General features: G+C 36.4%; 1 protein-coding gene across 1 annotated transcript in view; it reads right to left on the reverse strand.

Moving 5' to 3' along the window:
• LOC109108304 (polycystin-1-like) overlaps positions 1 to 18,105 on the reverse strand; it is a 77,776-nt gene that overhangs the window by 4,667 nt on the left and 55,004 nt on the right. Inside the window, 22 exon segments of the mRNA XM_042763499.1 lie at positions 835 to 969; positions 2,409 to 2,696; positions 2,802 to 2,976; positions 3,468 to 3,593; positions 4,022 to 4,142; positions 4,830 to 4,960; positions 5,860 to 5,999; positions 6,379 to 6,573; positions 7,810 to 8,012; positions 8,111 to 8,226; positions 9,113 to 9,185; positions 9,310 to 9,503; positions 10,209 to 10,258; positions 11,871 to 11,987; positions 12,086 to 12,212; positions 12,313 to 12,520; positions 13,025 to 13,168; positions 13,257 to 13,427; positions 14,457 to 14,652; positions 15,492 to 15,753; positions 16,065 to 16,227; positions 17,335 to 18,045. Coding sequence (XP_042619433.1) covers positions 835 to 969; positions 2,409 to 2,696; positions 2,802 to 2,976; positions 3,468 to 3,593; positions 4,022 to 4,142; positions 4,830 to 4,960; positions 5,860 to 5,999; positions 6,379 to 6,573; positions 7,810 to 8,012; positions 8,111 to 8,226; positions 9,113 to 9,185; positions 9,310 to 9,503; positions 10,209 to 10,258; positions 11,871 to 11,987; positions 12,086 to 12,212; positions 12,313 to 12,520; positions 13,025 to 13,168; positions 13,257 to 13,427; positions 14,457 to 14,652; positions 15,492 to 15,753; positions 16,065 to 16,227; positions 17,335 to 18,045 — 4,046 coding nt within the window.

An 18,105-nucleotide genomic window follows, 5' to 3' on the forward strand; every position in this document is an offset into this window, starting at 1 on the left:
AAAGGGGGAAAAGAGACAGTGCTTGTTTTAAGATTTTGCTAAACTTTTTATGAATATGGTTCTGGTCTAAATCCAGAAAAGAAGTATTAAATTATTGATCAGAACAGACTGCTTTTAATGGATATAAAATGTTCACTAATGGCTCATAATTGACCCATTAAGTATTCTAGGTGAGTGAGAGACATCATTTTCTCTCTCAAGTCAAAAAAGCCCACCACAAATCTCTATAATACTCTGGTCTATGGTATTTTTCACCTGCTTTAAAAATTTAAAGCACAACTCTCCCTAACAAGCCACAAGACCTGAGCACAAATAGTGCAGAAGTTATGCCCTGATGTTTAATACATTAGGTTTGTGTGTTTGTTCAAATCCCTCTGTATGAGTAACATCAATGGTGACTCTTGACTTAAACAACTAATAACAATACCCAGTTAATGCAGCTGGGTTTACAGAAGGTCACTTCAGCATACCAAGTTTTACCTCCCTCTGTAGGGAATGTATAATTCACGCAGAATCAAGGTCCCCGTACACTGCTATATGCACAGTTATTATCAAACATTCAGTTCAGATAAATCACAGACTGACGTCAAGGAGATGTACTGCTTTTATGAACTCATGTCCTTTATGCCTCTAATAAATGTCTTTAATTATACTCGTTTCCTCTGCATTAGTAGGAAATTTGCTGATGCGCATAAGTCACCCGTCATGGTGAAATGCGTTATTAATTTTCCATAAAAAAACACTGACAGGTTTGTTTACCAAGGAATTATGAACGCAAGTAGTTTTAATCATATTGCAGATGGAGTGCATCAGTGAATGTGTGTGTGTCCTAACCAGGTGTCCAGTGTGTGAGTATGCCAACAGGAACACGAGTAGAGTGACAGCAACTGTCAGCAGCTCCCAGAAAGATCTCCTTAGCGTTCTCCCGAAAACCCCCCATTCTCTCATGAAACGCAGCTGGTGTGATGCCTAAAAAGAGAGAAATGAAAAGGGTGATAAATAATGCCTCGCCGGTTTGCATATTTATACCATTAATTATTGCAGAATTAAAGGTGCTGTCTATAATTTTTTGACTGTACTAAAGCATAAAAATACCATTATATGTTTGCAGATATTTAGGAAACCTGCTAAGTTTAAAAACTTTTTCTCTGAAAAACAATGCTACAGCCAGTTATTCTACTTTAAAATGTGCATTCCGTGCTGGCATGTTTGTTTTTGTTTTGGTCTTTGTGATTCCACTGCAAATTTACCCAGTAGTATTTTGACACACTGGGTAGACAGTTAGTGGAAAACAGTGTACTGCGGCCATGGAAGCCAGCAAACAACTGGGTCAGAAATTGCAGATTCTACCCAACCTAAAAAGCCTTAGCATCCTTCTGAAAGCTCTAAGACTAGAGGCATTTTATAATGCATATAAATCAACTCAGCAGCTTACAATGTGAGGCTTGTCACCTTCTATTGTTGATTGCACATGTTCCTCTTGCGTGTGGTCAATCTGGAAACCTGCGTGAGTATCGAGCCTGAATAGGAGGGGGCAGGAGAAACAACTCTCCAATATTCTGAATTTGGACCGGACCACTAGCTGTCAATATGAAATATGGGACCTTTAAATATTTAGAGATGTCTGGCCTGTTGTGTACAGAAGAAGAACTTGAAGTGGGAATTTTTAACATTGCAGATGTGTGTCTGCATACAGTAGCTTTCATTTAGTTGTCCAGTAAAAAATAATTAGCAGGACAGTCCCGCTGGAATAACCTGAGGTTAAGTGCCTTGCTCAAAGGCACAATGGTTCATTCTTCTAGTTATCAGTTCTGAACTTCAGCTATTACTATTACTATTCACACTATTCCATATGTATAAGCACAGGATAAAGTTTTAGTAGAGACTTTGCTATAACATTTATTAAGGCATGGCATTCTGTAGCTCAAACTGTAGAGCATGTGTTACATCTATGTAACATTTATTTTGAGTCCCTAGGTGGCGTTTAGAGGGAATTTCCAACTCGTGGGAGTTGTGTGATGTCATTTGGGATTCCTGATAATCAGGCGTTGGCGGCGACAATGGCGTTCTCTCTCTCTCATTCCCATTGTTCCTAATCTCGGGTTCCTCTCTCTATGCTTCTCTGGAGCAAACCAGTTTTTGTTTTTTTATTATAGTTTAATTTGGGTTTTTGTGCATTTGTTGATTCTTTGAGTAATTTGGTATTCAGGGTTCTTTGTTGTTAGTTTTTGTTTTCTTCTTAGTTTTTTTTGTTCAGTAACGGGTAGTGGACTATATACTAGTTCACGCTTTGGTTATCTAGTAAACATAGTGAGGGAAGCAGAGGCCCAGAAGACTCACCTGTTTAACTGGCATTAACTGGCATTTTAACAATACCAATGCTATGGGTTTGATTCCCATTTGCTCACCTTGAGAATCAGCAGGAAGAGCAGACTCGCGCTGAGTTGGGTTAGAACCTGGTTCTGTTGAGCCAGAGGAAAGAAGTCCATAAAAGTGTCCCGTTGTTGTAGAAATAACCCCCATTGGTGAGCGGACAGTACGGAGCGACTCAGGTGTAGCATGGCGACACAAATCGCCAACAGCAGACTGCAAACACTTGCTACATTCCACAAACGCAGGAAATAGCCACAGCCCTGTTTCCAAGCAACCACACCTTCACGTACAGCAAAATAGATCACGAAGACCAGCAGGAGGAGCTGTGAGAGAAAGAGAGAACTTAATGAGCCCAGTCTTTTTTCAGACAGCAAAAATTAATTAAATAATGAGATCAGTTGAGTGTTTTGTGATTGGCTGACGGTTACCGTCAGGAACAGGGGAAGGTCCATGCCATGACTTAGCGTGTGAAGGCTGCAGGTTTTGAGGTCCAGACTCAACTGAGCATGCTCAGATACAGGAAACTCCAGCAGGAACGTAAAGACGGCCAACAGATCGGTGTTGATGTTATAGAGGGGAAACTCCACGAATAGAGCCCTGGTCCTGAACACAAACGCAAAACATCAGAGGACGGTCTGGATATTTCACTTTAGTCAATTACTCTACTGGAATATAAAATACTGTATTAATATTTGTGCCATTCAATAACTGAGAAATCAGCAAATAAAATATTCATAATATAATATAACATGTTTTACAAAAAATTTATTTTGCAATCAAAAAAAATGATTGATAAAAAAACCCAAATTGCATTACATGACTGATGATAACTGGTGGTAACTGAATTTTTTGCTCAGTTCAGTTTTATATATTTATGCACATTTATACAGCTTATGTTTGAGGAAATTGTTTTGATCAATTTCCTCAAAGGCCTATTGTGTTGTGCAAATGAGTGTGCAATAAATAGTCAATATAAAACAACTTTTCTCCAAAACAATTTCCTCTTTCTTCTTCTGTCTTTTGTTGAGCATCTCCTCACTGATTAGTATATACTGGCTGTATATATCAGTGCCTGTGTGTGAGGTTATACTCACAGCGGGTCGAGCCACTGGTGTGTGTTGAGTTGTTTGAGCAGAGCTCTAGAGTCCTGCATGGTCCTGCTGAGATCCTGCACGAATCCAGTGCTGCTGTAGACAGACACCTGCCCCCAGTGCCACACACTACACACACATCAGAACCGCATGAGAATCTCACTGACATGTGGACGAGGCTTCAGAGCACAGGTGGAAACAAAGACAACCGCTGAACCAGAAGACCTGATCCAAGACCAGCCTGGGTCATGATTTATTCATTTAGAGATCTGTACAGACTGAACGGATACTGATCCAGCAGCCTGACAGGCTCCAGTTTATTTGACCCTTGTTTTTCAATACATAAGCCAAATTTGGATGACAAGACAACAGTTTTAAAAGTGTTGTCATGTAAGAACAAAACTTCGTCAATCTTTTAGATTAAATAGCCTTTTCCCAGTTGAATGAACTGAATGTTCATCTTGTGGTTTTCACAATTGACAGTTCACTCTTGTGTAATGTATTCTGAGATTTTCAGTTTGACAAAAAAGAAGACAAACGCATCATGTATCTCTTACCCACTGCTCTCAGCTGTACTAATACTCCAGTTCTGCGTCAATCCTGAGGCTGACTCCGCCCATGTGGCCGAGACACACCCAAACCAAGAGGCTGCTGGAAAATAGCCAATGACGGGGCATTCTGGAAGACAGCAAGAAAGATGGGGGGAAAAGGTCATGAGTAATCCATCCATTCGTTTCCAAAGAATGTATTTAGTGAAAATTTCAATTAACAAAATTTGTTTGTCATTGAAGTGTATTCTGAACCTGTTACTCATCTAGCTTATATAAATATGTGTGTCTTAGATGAAAAATCAATTCAGAAATCAAAATCAAATCAGTCAGAGATGAAATACTCTGTCTCAGTCTGACATTATCGCTGCTTGAACACTTCGTCGCTCTCAATGTTCCTGGGAAAATGAAAGAACATTTCATCCATCTGCGAGTGCTGACCTCTCAATGACAGGAATGAAATTGCGCACACGTTCTTTATACAGCCTTATACAAATCCAGGAGCATAAAAAAGGTAAGAAAGCATTAAAATGAGCCATTCATGTACATAATGCTTTCCTGAAACAACAACATTCTTCTTACACACTCAGCATTTGATCATTCACTGTTGCCTTTGATTTTCTTCTTAAACTCCCATTAATTAAATAGCCATTTATATAATGAATTACCACTAAAGAATAAGTTTCACTCTCTGACAGCAGGTGGCGCTTATGGAACAGCAGTGATACAGCGTTTCCTTGGTTACCGCTGCTATTTATCATAATATATTTATATATTATTTTTGTCAGGCAACTGTGTTTATGTGCTGGTTGAGCACCTGGCTGAGCTCTCAGCTGTCTGAGGCGGGGGCGGCCTATCAGCAGACTGCCCGTCTTCTCCATCAGGTCGGGTCCATCCAGTAACCGTGGTAACAGGGAGTCTGAGAGCCACGCCCACACATCCTCACGTCTGCAGACAGAAGATCAGACAAGTTAGAGACGTGTGTGTGTGTGTGTGTGTGTGTTTTTGTAACAAACGGTCTGTGACGCTCAGAGAGGCTCGTGGTGTGAACCAGTATCCACCTGTTGAAAACACTACGTCAACATACTGTCAGCTCACCTCCCTCTGATATGATACATCAACACACACATACACACTTCTGTCAGATACAGAGTCTGACCCGACAGAACAAGCAGTGAACAAGAAAAACTAAACAACATAGAAAGACTGTGAGAGTGTCCTGTTAGGCAGGATTCAGCAGTGCATGGTTTCCTAAAAATATATGTTTGTTTCCGCATCTGAAATAACTTTTGTGTTCACGTAACCAAGACAGCTTGTGTGCAGAAAAATAACTTACAGTTTTGTTATTTTAATACTAATATTATTAAGACCAATATTAATGTTTAATAGTATTTATAAATGCTTTTATTTATGAATATTCACATGAATAAATATTAATATCAGCATAAATATTAATAGTTATTCATTTTCATGCTGATATAAATACAGCTATTAATATGATCAATATTCAAAATAATTTATAATACCAATAAGTGACAATAATTAATATCAAAACACTAATTATGAATGATAATTAATAAATACATTATTACTCAGCAAAAATGCTAATTAAAATTAAAATGTAAATACTGATTGATATCAAATTACATTAAAATGCATAAGAACAGGAAAGATGTCTAAAAAGTTTAAACTTGTTGAAAACTCTTCAAAATGTTGGCCTTACAGTCAGAAAAAAAGCTTACATAGTCAGAACAGTCTTTAATCTCTAGTCTATCCCCTGTATTTGTTTGTGAAGCTGAATGAGCTACATTTGTGTATGTGTGTGTGTGTGTGTGTGTGTTTGGTACCTGCTGATATTGTTAAAGTGTTCTGTGAGAAAGTGCTCCTGCAGTTGAGTGTGAAGTCGTCGGCGATGGGCGTCTTTGGCCGAGTCGGAGTAGTTGAGCAGTAAAACCACCAGCAGGAACAGCATGTAGAGCAGGAAACCCTGGAGATCCGACACAAAACACATCTATTATTCAGACACCCACTGTTCTGTCAAACACACGTCAATCAAGCCTCAGAGAGTCTAATGAAAAGCCCTTTCCTGTTCAACAGCCAATCAGAGTTTTCCTCGAAGTCCTTTGTTTCAAATCACAACCTAGCAATCCCAGCGATGTTAATGGAGCACAGTATGGATGGCGGCTGTCAAGCGTGACAAAGATGTCTTCAATGGCTTTATTATATGGACTAATGCTGGTGTCGAAGCTAACAAAGGACTTCTAGGAAAACTATTGCGCTTTGACCGATTTATAAACTTTGAAATGAAGCTGTAATTCACTGTTGACTGAAACGAATCAGACTTTCCAGCGCTGTGACTGCTGTACCTTCAGCATGGTGTGCAGCAGGCGGACCTTGCGTGCCTCCTCTCGGGCCTGTGAGAGAGCGAACCCCTGCGGAGGCCTCACTCGCGGGATCCGCTGAACCACTCTCTCCACGCGCGGACAGTCCACCAGCACATCCTGCTCTTCAGCTCTCAGACGGCCCACGAGCAGAGAGAAATACACACTCTCCAACAACACCTGAACACACACACACACACACACACACACACACACACACACACACACACACACACACACACACACACACACACAGAGCAGAATCAGCCAACACATCTGCACATGAAACTTTCTCACTCTTCATCTTCATCTTCATATTTCCAGGACAACTTAATTCATTATCTGTCATCCACGTAAGTTAGTTATTTATAGTTATACACATTAATAAATATTAATATTAAAAAAAAGATGTAAATATTTATTATAATTTTTCATATTATTATCAATAATAATAATATTGATTCAATTTAACTATGCATTATAAATAATAATTAACAAAAGATATATATATATATATATATATATATATATATATATATATAATATACATTAAGTATAATAAGGCATTTAATATATTTTAATATTTATTAGTATAACTTTATTTAGAAATTAATTAGAAAATAATATTAATATTCATTTAAAAAAAGAAAAAAAAAGAAAATGTAAAACTTATTGTCTCATTATTTCAGTGTTCATCTGTTATCCACATGAGTAAATGCAAATATTTATGAATATCAACATTAAAAATATTAATAGACAAGTAAATGCATTTAACATTCATATTGATATCAGTACTAATAAGAATATTATGGATATTTAAAATTCATAATATTGATATAAATACAAATAATCAAATTTAATTAATATATTATTCATTTAAATAATAATAATAACAAATCCAAATTTGTTACATGCTAATATTTATTCATTTTAATTAGAAATTTATAATAATAATCATTAAACTGAAAAGTTTGTCAAGACAAACTCTGACAATTTTGGCTTGCCAAAGTTTTGCCTGAAAGAAATAAGTGAAACTAATTTCACACAGTATCATTACTCCAGTGTTTATTTGTGTTATTAACATTTATTTTTTCTACACATCTTTTAAAGACACTACTAAAACTACAAAGCTCGCTGAACCTTGGAAGACAACTTCAATGATGATGAGCGTTACTTCAAATCAGATTATTTGAAATGTCATATTGATTAATTTATCCCTCCTGAAAAAAAAAAAAAAAACAGGTTTGCTGGTAACAACTGGAGCTCAAAGAAGAGCTTTCAAACCAACCAAAAATATAGTCAAATGTCAAAAAAAAACTCAGATCAATACCAAAAGCTTCACAAAGTGTGAAAATCCTCTCTAAGAGGTTGTGCTTTATGGTTAGGTGTGTAAACCGCTGTCATGTGTGCATGTACCTTCAGAGGTTCGAGAAGGAGGAATGATGACAGGAAACTGACAATGCAGGAGATGAGCCACATCAGAGCCACGCCCTCGCTGAAGCTCCGCCCCAACCACATTGATAGGCTGCTGGACAGGATAAGCCCCACCCAGCTGGCCCACAGAGCAGCCAATCCACACAGAGGAGGAAACGGCCTGGGCTTACACACATCCGTCACCACTGAGACGTATAGAGAGAGAGACGTTCAGCTGTTTGTGTCTGTTTCTGAGGTAAAAGTGGTTTTAGAAGAGAGAGTGTGTGTGTGTATATGTGTTTACCTGTGCGTGATGTAAAGGCAGTTTTGGGAGGGTCTCGTCTAAATGCTGCACACGGAACAGGTTCATTCATCTTTTGCAGCAGAATCACCTCTGTTTTATCACCGAATATACTGGAGCTAAACACAAACAACTTTCATTCAGCAAGGACGCATTAAATTGATCAAAAGTGACAGTAAAGACATTCATAATGTTATAAAAGATTTCTATTTCAAATAAATGTTGTTCTTTTGAACTTTCTATTCATCAAAGTATCCTGAAAAAGTCTCTCACTTTCCACAAAAATAATAAATAACGAAAAACTTTAAACATACAGTATAAGAACCATTATTAATAATTGTGCACCAATGATGACTGATAATTTAAATTGTAATAATATATCACAATATTACTGGGTTCACTGTATTTTTGATTAAAAAAAAAAAGAAAAAAAAATGCAACCATAAGAGACTTTTCAAAAACATTAAAAAAAAGAAGAAAAAAACTTTTGAATGATATTGTATTTGTTATTAAAAAGTGTTTAAACAGAATTATTAATGAGGTGTTCATGCAACTGAAAGACAACAAACAAGCTGAGCGCTAAAGAACAACAACCAAATTTAGGATGAATCTGATGCCATTTCATTCACATGCATGCTGCCCTAAATCCATCCAGTATAATATAATAATCAGCTTTTTACACATCATTTTTATATTATTTCATGTCCTTCATATTTGTTTTATTAAAATATTTCATTTTATTGACTTTGCTACCTTTGTGTGCATCTGAAATTTCCCAGTCAATATTAATAAAAAATTTTTTTTTTAAATCTCATCTTAATGAAACTTTTCTTATTTTCCAAGCATCAAATAAGACCTCTGTGGATGCTGTTCAAGTTATTTTCTGTGCTGTTCAAGACATCTTGTAGGCTTACCTTTTCAAAAGAATGAATTTAAGACATTTGAATACTTTTTAAGGATCTACAGACACCCTGAAGAACAGATGAGAAACTGCACGTGACTTACAGATCACCCATGTCACTGTCCGTCTGTGACAGCAGCTGTCCATCGGCCAGAATGCGCTTGATTAAATCCTCATCTGACAATCAAAACCAGCATCCAGTCAACAACCATCTCTATTCTTCTGACACATGCACTGAATACATACCAAGTGTGCAAAAAATAAACACAGGTACAGGAGAGGAAAGAGGGCAGTGTGTCACCTGAAGAGGAGAAGTATTTGTTCCTGATGTCACAGACGGTGTCCTCCTCGTCGGGACTGAAGGGGATGTCCACACCCAGATGTCTGCTGCCCTGACCTCTCTTTAGCCGAGGCGGGAACACCGGCCCCATCTCCACAGACGGGTCGGTCAACACATCCGGCCAATCACAGTCAGGAATGCTCCACCCCTGAAGACTACAGCAGAGATTCAGTCTGATTCGCTTGCCGCACTGTTCTCAAGCCGCTCGCCTCTGCTCACTCTAGACCGCGGCTCACTCTAGGCCTCCGGTCTCTGTGTGACGCTGTTTCGTTGAGAAAACTAAACTGCTTTGTTTTTGCCTTCCAAAAGAGGACACGACTAGAAATCATGTTTATATCATGTTTATAATGGTTTTATGTTTTTTGTTTTGTCGCTCTGGCCGGACAAGGCATCGCAATATGTTAAGAGGCGTAACATTTCTGTCTCACACTTGAGGCATTCGGCCAATCACAATGCGCTGTATAGCTGGCCAATCACAGCACACCTCGCTTTTCAGAGCGAGAAGGCGGGGCATAGAGGAGAAACATAATGTACAGTACAGTATGTGGAAAATAAAGTGTTTTTTTAACCTTAAACCACATAAAAACATTTCATTACACCAAATACACAAAATAATGTTCTTTTTAGCAATATCATATGACCCCTTTAAATGAATGAAAACAAATTTGAATAGTTTTAGTTAACAGTAACAACACTGATTGACTCATTTAGTCATTTGTTCATTCTCACTCAATTAGGCTAGTTATTCATTCTTGCATTAAGTTGTGGATTTGTTGTGTGTTGGATGTAAAGGATGTTTTGCATTCTGCAGGTCTCTCTTTAATGAGGTGTGTTTTAGCTGTCTGTAACCTTATGCTTACCTCTTTGTGGACGGCGTGGGTAGGTCAATGTTGGTCTCCTCTGAGCATGTCTGCAGTGAGAGAGAGAGAGAGAGAGAGAGAGAGAGAGAGAGAGAGAGAGAGAGAGAGAGCGAGAGAGAGAGAGAGAGAGAGAGAGAGAGAGAGAGAGAGAGAGAGAGAGAGAGAGAGAGAGTGAGAGAGAGAGAGAGAGAGATGGAGAGAGAGAGAGACAGAGAGATGGAGAGAGAGAGACAGAGAGATAGAGGATGAGCGATGGAGGGAGAGAGAGGAGAATTCCTCTGCAGGAACAGATTCAGAGAGTTCATCTCAGGATACGTGTTTATATATATATATATATATATATATATGCTGATGTGCTTCACATTCGCTCCTCTCACATTTCACGGCTGGAATCTAAATGAAGCTTCTTGTCTCCGTTTTGTACCTCATACTTCTTCAGACTGTCAATCTGTTCATCATGTTTTGCATTTTAATAAAAAACGGCCTGGAAATGTCACATTCGGTGACGCTGTGACGGAATCAACTGCAGCACATTTACATGTTATGAAGACGACAAAAGCACCTTTCAAGACTCAGACTTTAATTTTCAAACCAGTTTATTTAGTGTCCTCATGCCGCACCACAAAGAAATGGAAACAAATCAGCTATGACTTTGAGAAACATAATGAGAGGAAGGTCTTCGTGAAGGTTTCTTTCAGCCTTTGTGTTTTTGTGCATCAGTTGGAACATGCAAACAAAGTATTCGGCAAACATATTTCAATTTGCACCCTCATGAAAGGTATGAGAGAAACACATCTGGGTCTCTGTCGGAATAAATAAAAATATATATAAATATATTGCATTCTCCCTTTGAATGACTGATACACTGGCATCAAAGTCTCTGGTTATAAAGGTTATATCAAAAAGTCAAAAAGTATTATAAATTATTTATACATTATTGTAATTATGTGCTGCTTTCAATTAATGCTATTTTAATTAACAGTCCAAAACAGAATCATGTACTACAATGAGAGTCTAATGAAATTCATCAATCAGTGTAATGTAAATGTATACACACACACTTACATTTATTTATTTAGCAAACACTTTTGTCCAAAATAACTTATATTAACAATATTCGTAGTAGACAATGCCAGGGTTTAGTAAAGAACTAGATTATTAAACATTGTAGAAGAGGTGAAAAGAAGAGAAAGAGAAACTGAAATAAATAATTAATTGATTATTTATATATAATTTAATATAATTTTTATATTTATAAAATAAATATATAAAAATTATAAATATTTCTAAAAAATGAAGAAATATATATATATATATATATATATAATATATATATATATATATATTATGATATATGAATATATATATGAATAAATGTAATGAACATATATAATATATATATGTAATATAAATATAAATATATATATATATATATAAAAATGCATTTTATAAAAATAAAGGTAATTAAGAAATATAAAAATACTTTATATAAAGTAAAAATAAAAATAAATAAAATAAAAGAACATAAACAAAAACAATTAATTTTAATTTAAACAAATAATAGTTTTAGTTAGTTAGTTAGTTAGTTAGTTAGTAGTGGTTTCTGTTTGTGGAGCAGTGGAAATCACAGTTATGTTCCTCTCCAACCGAATTTGAACGTACCTCTCCAGGAATTCCATTCAACATCAGAAAAGAGCTTCCTGTCAGTGAGTTATCCAGGAAGTCATCGATCTCTAAAGACTCCTGGTCCACCTGAGGAGGAAGCTGCTCCACAGAGACCTGAGCGTCATTAACAGAGAAACAGCTCTTTCATTTACCACACCGCTGCGGTGATGTCTTTACAGATGATTGTGTGTGTGTGTGTGTGTGTGTCTCACCTTACTGCGGCTGAGTCTAAACAGAAAGAACACGAGCAGGTAGACAGGATAGACCAGCAGACAGCTCACAAGCCCCGCCCACAGGGTCTCCACATTCACAGAGACCCGAGCAGACACCGGCGTAGAGCTAAAACACACAATCATACAATCAATCATAATCATACTTTCTAACAGAATGCAACAGCTCAGTAAACTAAACAAAGCATCATGAATGCCGCTGCTTTCACCTGTTGCCGTAGGAGACCGTGCCGTACCACACTGTGTTTGCCAGCATGCAGAGGTGCATGAGCAGCGTGCAGCAGGTCAGCCGCTGCAGCCGCGTGAACGGGCTCCGCGAAGGTCGTTCCCATAGAGACAGCCACACGTGGCTCTCACACACGGCCCTCTGCAGCTCCCAAGACAGCAGCCGAGGCCAGTCACGCAGCTCCGCTTCCTCTGCACACAGAAAACACAGAGGTATATATATATATATATATATATATAAATAGTATAAAAATAATATATATCCAAAAACCCATGTGATTTTTTTTTATGTAGAAATTTTATATTTATAAATTTATACTTTTACATTATTCCTATTATAATTTCTACATACACACACACCACACACACACACAAACATATTTATATATATAGTATATATATATATATATATTTATAGATTATCTATATATATATGTATATATATCTATGTAATATAGATATATATATGTATCATTATATATGGAATAACATAATGTAATACTTCTAATTAGGAGAAACAAATTACTGTTAATAGTAATTTTTGCAAACATTATGAGCAAACAGGGAATTTAAAGAACTTAATTTCCGCTTCTTAAAGCATTATGAGTTGTTCTTTGCACTTATTCTTCTATTCATCTAATTCCAGCACCAACCAATCACAACACAGTTGCTCTATCAGGGGAGGCGGAGCTTTACCTGAGGCTTCCACCTCTATCTCAACTCTGCCGTCTGTTTTCTCGTTGTCGACCGAGAGCCATTCCTCAACCAGGAAGAAATAACTGCTGCCCGTCTGTAAGTCCTTCACCAGGACATACTGGAGCAGCCAAGCAGGAGACAGACCTGACAGACAGAGACAGACGGGTTTATCCTCACTGATCTGCCCTGCTCCACACTGCTAGTGTTGTTTATACCAGATGCGTTCAGGTACCTTTGTTGTCATGCCACACGCGGATCTTGAGCACGCTGCCCAGACTGGTGTCGGAGGCTATGTGGAAGATGTCCAGGCTGTTTCGAGCGAACGCGCCGATGCTGTCCAGGTGTCTGTGTCCACTGCGGCTCTCACTGCCGTGGAGACTGATGCCGACGTGAGCCGTGGTTCCTGGAGCGAGTATAAAGATGCTTGAGTGAACCCTCAGTCAGTCATTCAGTGAGGAAGACAATTATGGGAAAGATTCTTTGTCTAATGCATAAAATTGATGAAAATTCATTCATTGAGACTGACAGTCTGTTGGAAACTGATCTGTTGTAAACAAACCAGCCTCTGACATCGCCAGGGTTACTATAGTTAACTAAAACCATAAAAAAACATGTTTGTTACTTGAAAATAAAGGTTACATAAATAAAGTAAAACATAAAAAATATAATTAGTTTGATTATTATTTCAGTTAGTGGCCAAAGCAAGATTTCTCATTTTACTGTATGTATAAAAATGTATAAAAGTAAATAAATAAAAATTAAATGAAAATTAATAAAAATTAAATAGGCTTTAAAAAAAAGACAAAAACACAAGACAAATTCTAATATTGTAACTAAAATAAAAACTAAAATGTAAAATACAAAAAAAGGAAAAATATATATATTTATAAAATAAAAGTATAATAGTATCTCCATTATAATAAAATAACACAAAACATAAAAAACAACATTAAAAAAATTGTTACTTGAAATAAAAAATAATAAAACTTATTTCAGTTAGTTCAGCATAGCAAAAAAGTTTTATTTGTGTACTAAAACTTGGTGTACTAAAATAAGTCAAACAAATACTGAAATAAAAATGAATAAAAACTAAACAGACATTTACAAATGGCAAAAACACACAAAAAAATTACAAAAACTTCAAAATTAAAACTGAAAATACAAAAATAAAAATAATTCAAAATATAAAAAACTAATAATGTTTATTCCACTAGGACTCTTCACGCTGATTTCACTGGGGTTCAGGATGGTCACGTGAATTTGTCAAGTTTTGCAAAAGAAAGCTGCTTTGTTTTAAAGTGACTTCTGTGTGAACTGTGCTTCTACACTATTGTAATAAATAATACACAACCAGCCTGCAGAATCTCACACATTAACAGACACCTTGACACAGTGACTCAGAACTAGTGGACGGTCAGACTGATCATCTCACCTGCTCCGTAAGCCCAGCCGGTCTTGACCTGGATCTCGTACTTGTACAGAGCGTCTTTCCCACACAGCGGGACGACAGAGGCCCGTCTCAGGTCCATCTGATCCAGTTTGCGCATTATAGCGCCGGCCACAGCGTAACACAGCAGTCCCATCACACACACCAGCACCACCACCAGACTACGAGTCACCGAACGCTCCTGACAGATGACACTGCATTATAACTATCCCTAAACCAGCTGTCATCAGACCAGAGCTCTTAAACTATACTTTATGCTTCACAATATAATATAATATAATATAATATAATATAATATAATACAATATCATATAATATAATACATTTAAAATGTATATATATAATAAACTTGCACAACTTGTCCGGAAAGAAAAAAAAAGATTAATTTCAAAAATATTATTTTTATTAAAAGAAATTAAATTTTTAAATATTATATATTTAATAGATTTTTTTACATTATATTTGTATTAAATTATATATTTAATTTTATATTATTGAATTTTTAAATATTATATATTTAATAGATTTTTTTACATTATATTTAATAATTTGGACTATATTTGTATTAAATTATATATTTAATTTTATATTAAACTTGATAAAACCAGAAATATAAACATGAATTTTAAAAAATAATTATATAATGATAGAAGGCTGATCTTAAAAAAAATAATATACAAAATATATAATGTAATATAATATAAAACATAGTAAAAAAAAAAAAAACTATACAAAATTAATAAAAATGTATTTGAAATGAACATTTTATATATATTAAACCAGAAAAAAAAAAAAAAAATGTAATAATCATTACTAATTTATTACTTAATAATTATAATATAATATAATATTATAAAAATATACATTTTCATTTAAAAAATAAATTAGTTAAATTTATTTTAAACAATTTTAAAGAATCTTTACTACTATGTCTGGACAGAATTAAAGATAATTAAAAAAAATATTATTAATAGTATTATGAAAAACAAAACGGCTGCTGAGTTGAGTTGTAATACTCACAGGAATGATGAAGGAGACGGCGTCGACGGGAACGAACAGGCTGGCGGCGAAAGCGGTGAGATGATGCGTGCGACACACGGCTCGGCTCACGCTGGTCTCGGGAAGCGGATCCATGCCGTCCGTCCGCCACTGATTGGCGCTCTCGCTGAAATACTGACACAGCGAGGTGAAGACGGCCACCTCTAGCCGGATCAGATCCGGGTCGTCTGCGCCGCAGCCCATGGTCACGTTTATGAAGTGATCACGCGTGGTGTCATAAGACCTGACACGGACAACAGAAATTAGAAATTAGAATAAAAAACTAATTTGTGTGTATTAGTGCATAATGGCAAATGCTTTTATTTTATTGGCTGACAATCAAAAACAAAATTGACAAAATGAATAATTTAGAGTTTCATATCTGGCCGGTTAAGGTTCTACTGTGGTGGCTGATGTTGATTTAAACAAACAAAAGAGCCTCCTGCTTTCAAACGCATCACTGAATATAGATGAATGGCCTTTCAACAACATGCTCTTCCAATATTATCCAGCCATATACATCAGTGAAAAACTTTATTTTATGACGCCTCTTACTTCGGAGACAGGAAGAAAGTGTAGAGTCGGTGGTCCAGGTCCCGCCCCCGCGTCATATTGAGTGTGATGCGTTTCCTGTCAGTGCTGTTGTATTCATTGGGCCATTCGGAGGTGTGCAGATATGCTGTGATGAATGGATCCAATTTCCACTTTTCTGGAGAATCTGAAGATAAAGTGACGAAAATAAATGGGTGTTAAGAGATCAATAAAAACAAGAAACACTCAAAAGGAGGATGAATTTCCCTGAAAATACTATTTCCACTCCAACAGGGAGAAATAAAGTTGAATTTAAAAATAAAATGAAGAAACTTTAAAATGGTGTTTGAATTTCCCTGAACTAAAATAGTAATTGCTCCAGTAGTCAACTAACTGTTAGTTTATTCATAACATAACATAACATAACATAACATAACATAACATAACATAACATAACATAACATAACATAACATAACATTATAACAAATTACTAAAACTGAAATAAAAATAAATTAAAGAGAACAGAACTATTTAAAAAAAAACACTAATAAAAATGACAAAAGCATATAACAAAATTCCTAAAACATAAGCTGATAAAAAAAAAATCAAATATTATTCAAAATATTAAAAGCTACTTTAATAATAAATAAATAAATAATAATAAAATAACACTGTTCCAAGTTAATGTCTTTTATTAATCAAATATCATGGAAAATGTTATTTCATGTTTATTTATTTATTTATTTTTGGACATTTTACAATTTGATGATATTTTCTCATTCAGCTTTCTAAATGCGTATCAGATATCATGAGATTAATTTTGATCATTTTATTATAGCACTAGTTTTTAACAGAAGGAGAAAAAAAAATCTACAATTCTGTAGAAAAAAAAAGTTTATCATGGAAGTGCTAATCACAGAAAAATAATCTTAAATAAAATTATATTTTTGTATTTAAATAAAAAATATTCTTTAAATATAAAATTATATATATATTGTATATATTATATATATATTTATATATATTTTTACTTTTTTATTTCTTAATTTCTTAATTTTATTATTTAGATATTTTTTCTTTTTTACTTTTATTATTTAGATATTTTTTCTTTTTTAATTTTGATATTATAAAAGCCATTTTTTTAAATTGCAAAAAACATTATCTTTATGATATAAGAATTTATAACAATTTTCTCATACAGTTTTTGATTTTTTGGTTCAGTTTGTGATTTGTTGTTGTTTGTGATTGTTGTTTTTTGTTTTTTGTGGCTTGTGTTTGTGTTGGGCGTCTTACCATCTAGTACGGTGAAGTTGAGTTGGACGTATATTCCCGCTTGTCTGTTAGTGTTCCTCGTGCTCACCCTCACGATGATTGAACCGCAGCGGCTGATGTTCTCGGCTCCCGCTGGCGGCAAGACGGCCTCCAATCTGTTACCGTTCAGCCCAGCCACGCTCCCATTATTAACGGCAACTGTTATGGCATGACTATCATCCAGATCTGAGATGGGAATCTGTGTCCCGTTCACCGTGCGAAACTCCATGGACGCCACCTCCGTTGACACGGTGTAATTGGTGACGTAGTTGAATGGAAATGGATTGGGCTCCACTTGGAACAGCAGCTGCACGATGCCGTCCTCGTTGTTGGGTGCCAGAGCGCCCCCTGCTGCCCGTCCCAGACTGTTGTTGAACGCTCGTGGGATGGAAAAACGCTGGCACTCAGGCGCGTCGCTCTCGCCGTAGCAGAGCAGACTCTGAGGGTCGGCACGTTTGCCGGCGGCTGCGATCTCGGCCGCGCGAAGGATCAGTGGCTCCTCGTTCAGGACGCGGCCCAGCATGAGGATTCGCATGAGGACGGAGGACAGGGTGTAGGCTTTAGCAGCCACCCGCAGCGGGTGATGCTGCTGCTCCTCTAAGAGAAGCGGAGGCTGCTGGGAGAGACCACCGCGGTCCTCGGCCTCCGGAGGTGGAGAGGAGGCAGCCTGGCTCACCTGATGGATCAGGTCACCTGAGGAGGAAACAGATTTACTGACTGGATTAATACTGAAAACCAGCAGGAACAGGATAA

Source organism: Cyprinus carpio, chromosome A1 (genome assembly GCF_018340385.1).
Source record: "Cyprinus carpio isolate SPL01 chromosome A1, ASM1834038v1, whole genome shotgun sequence".
NCBI lineage: Eukaryota > Metazoa > Chordata > Actinopteri > Cypriniformes > Cyprinidae > Cyprinus > Cyprinus carpio.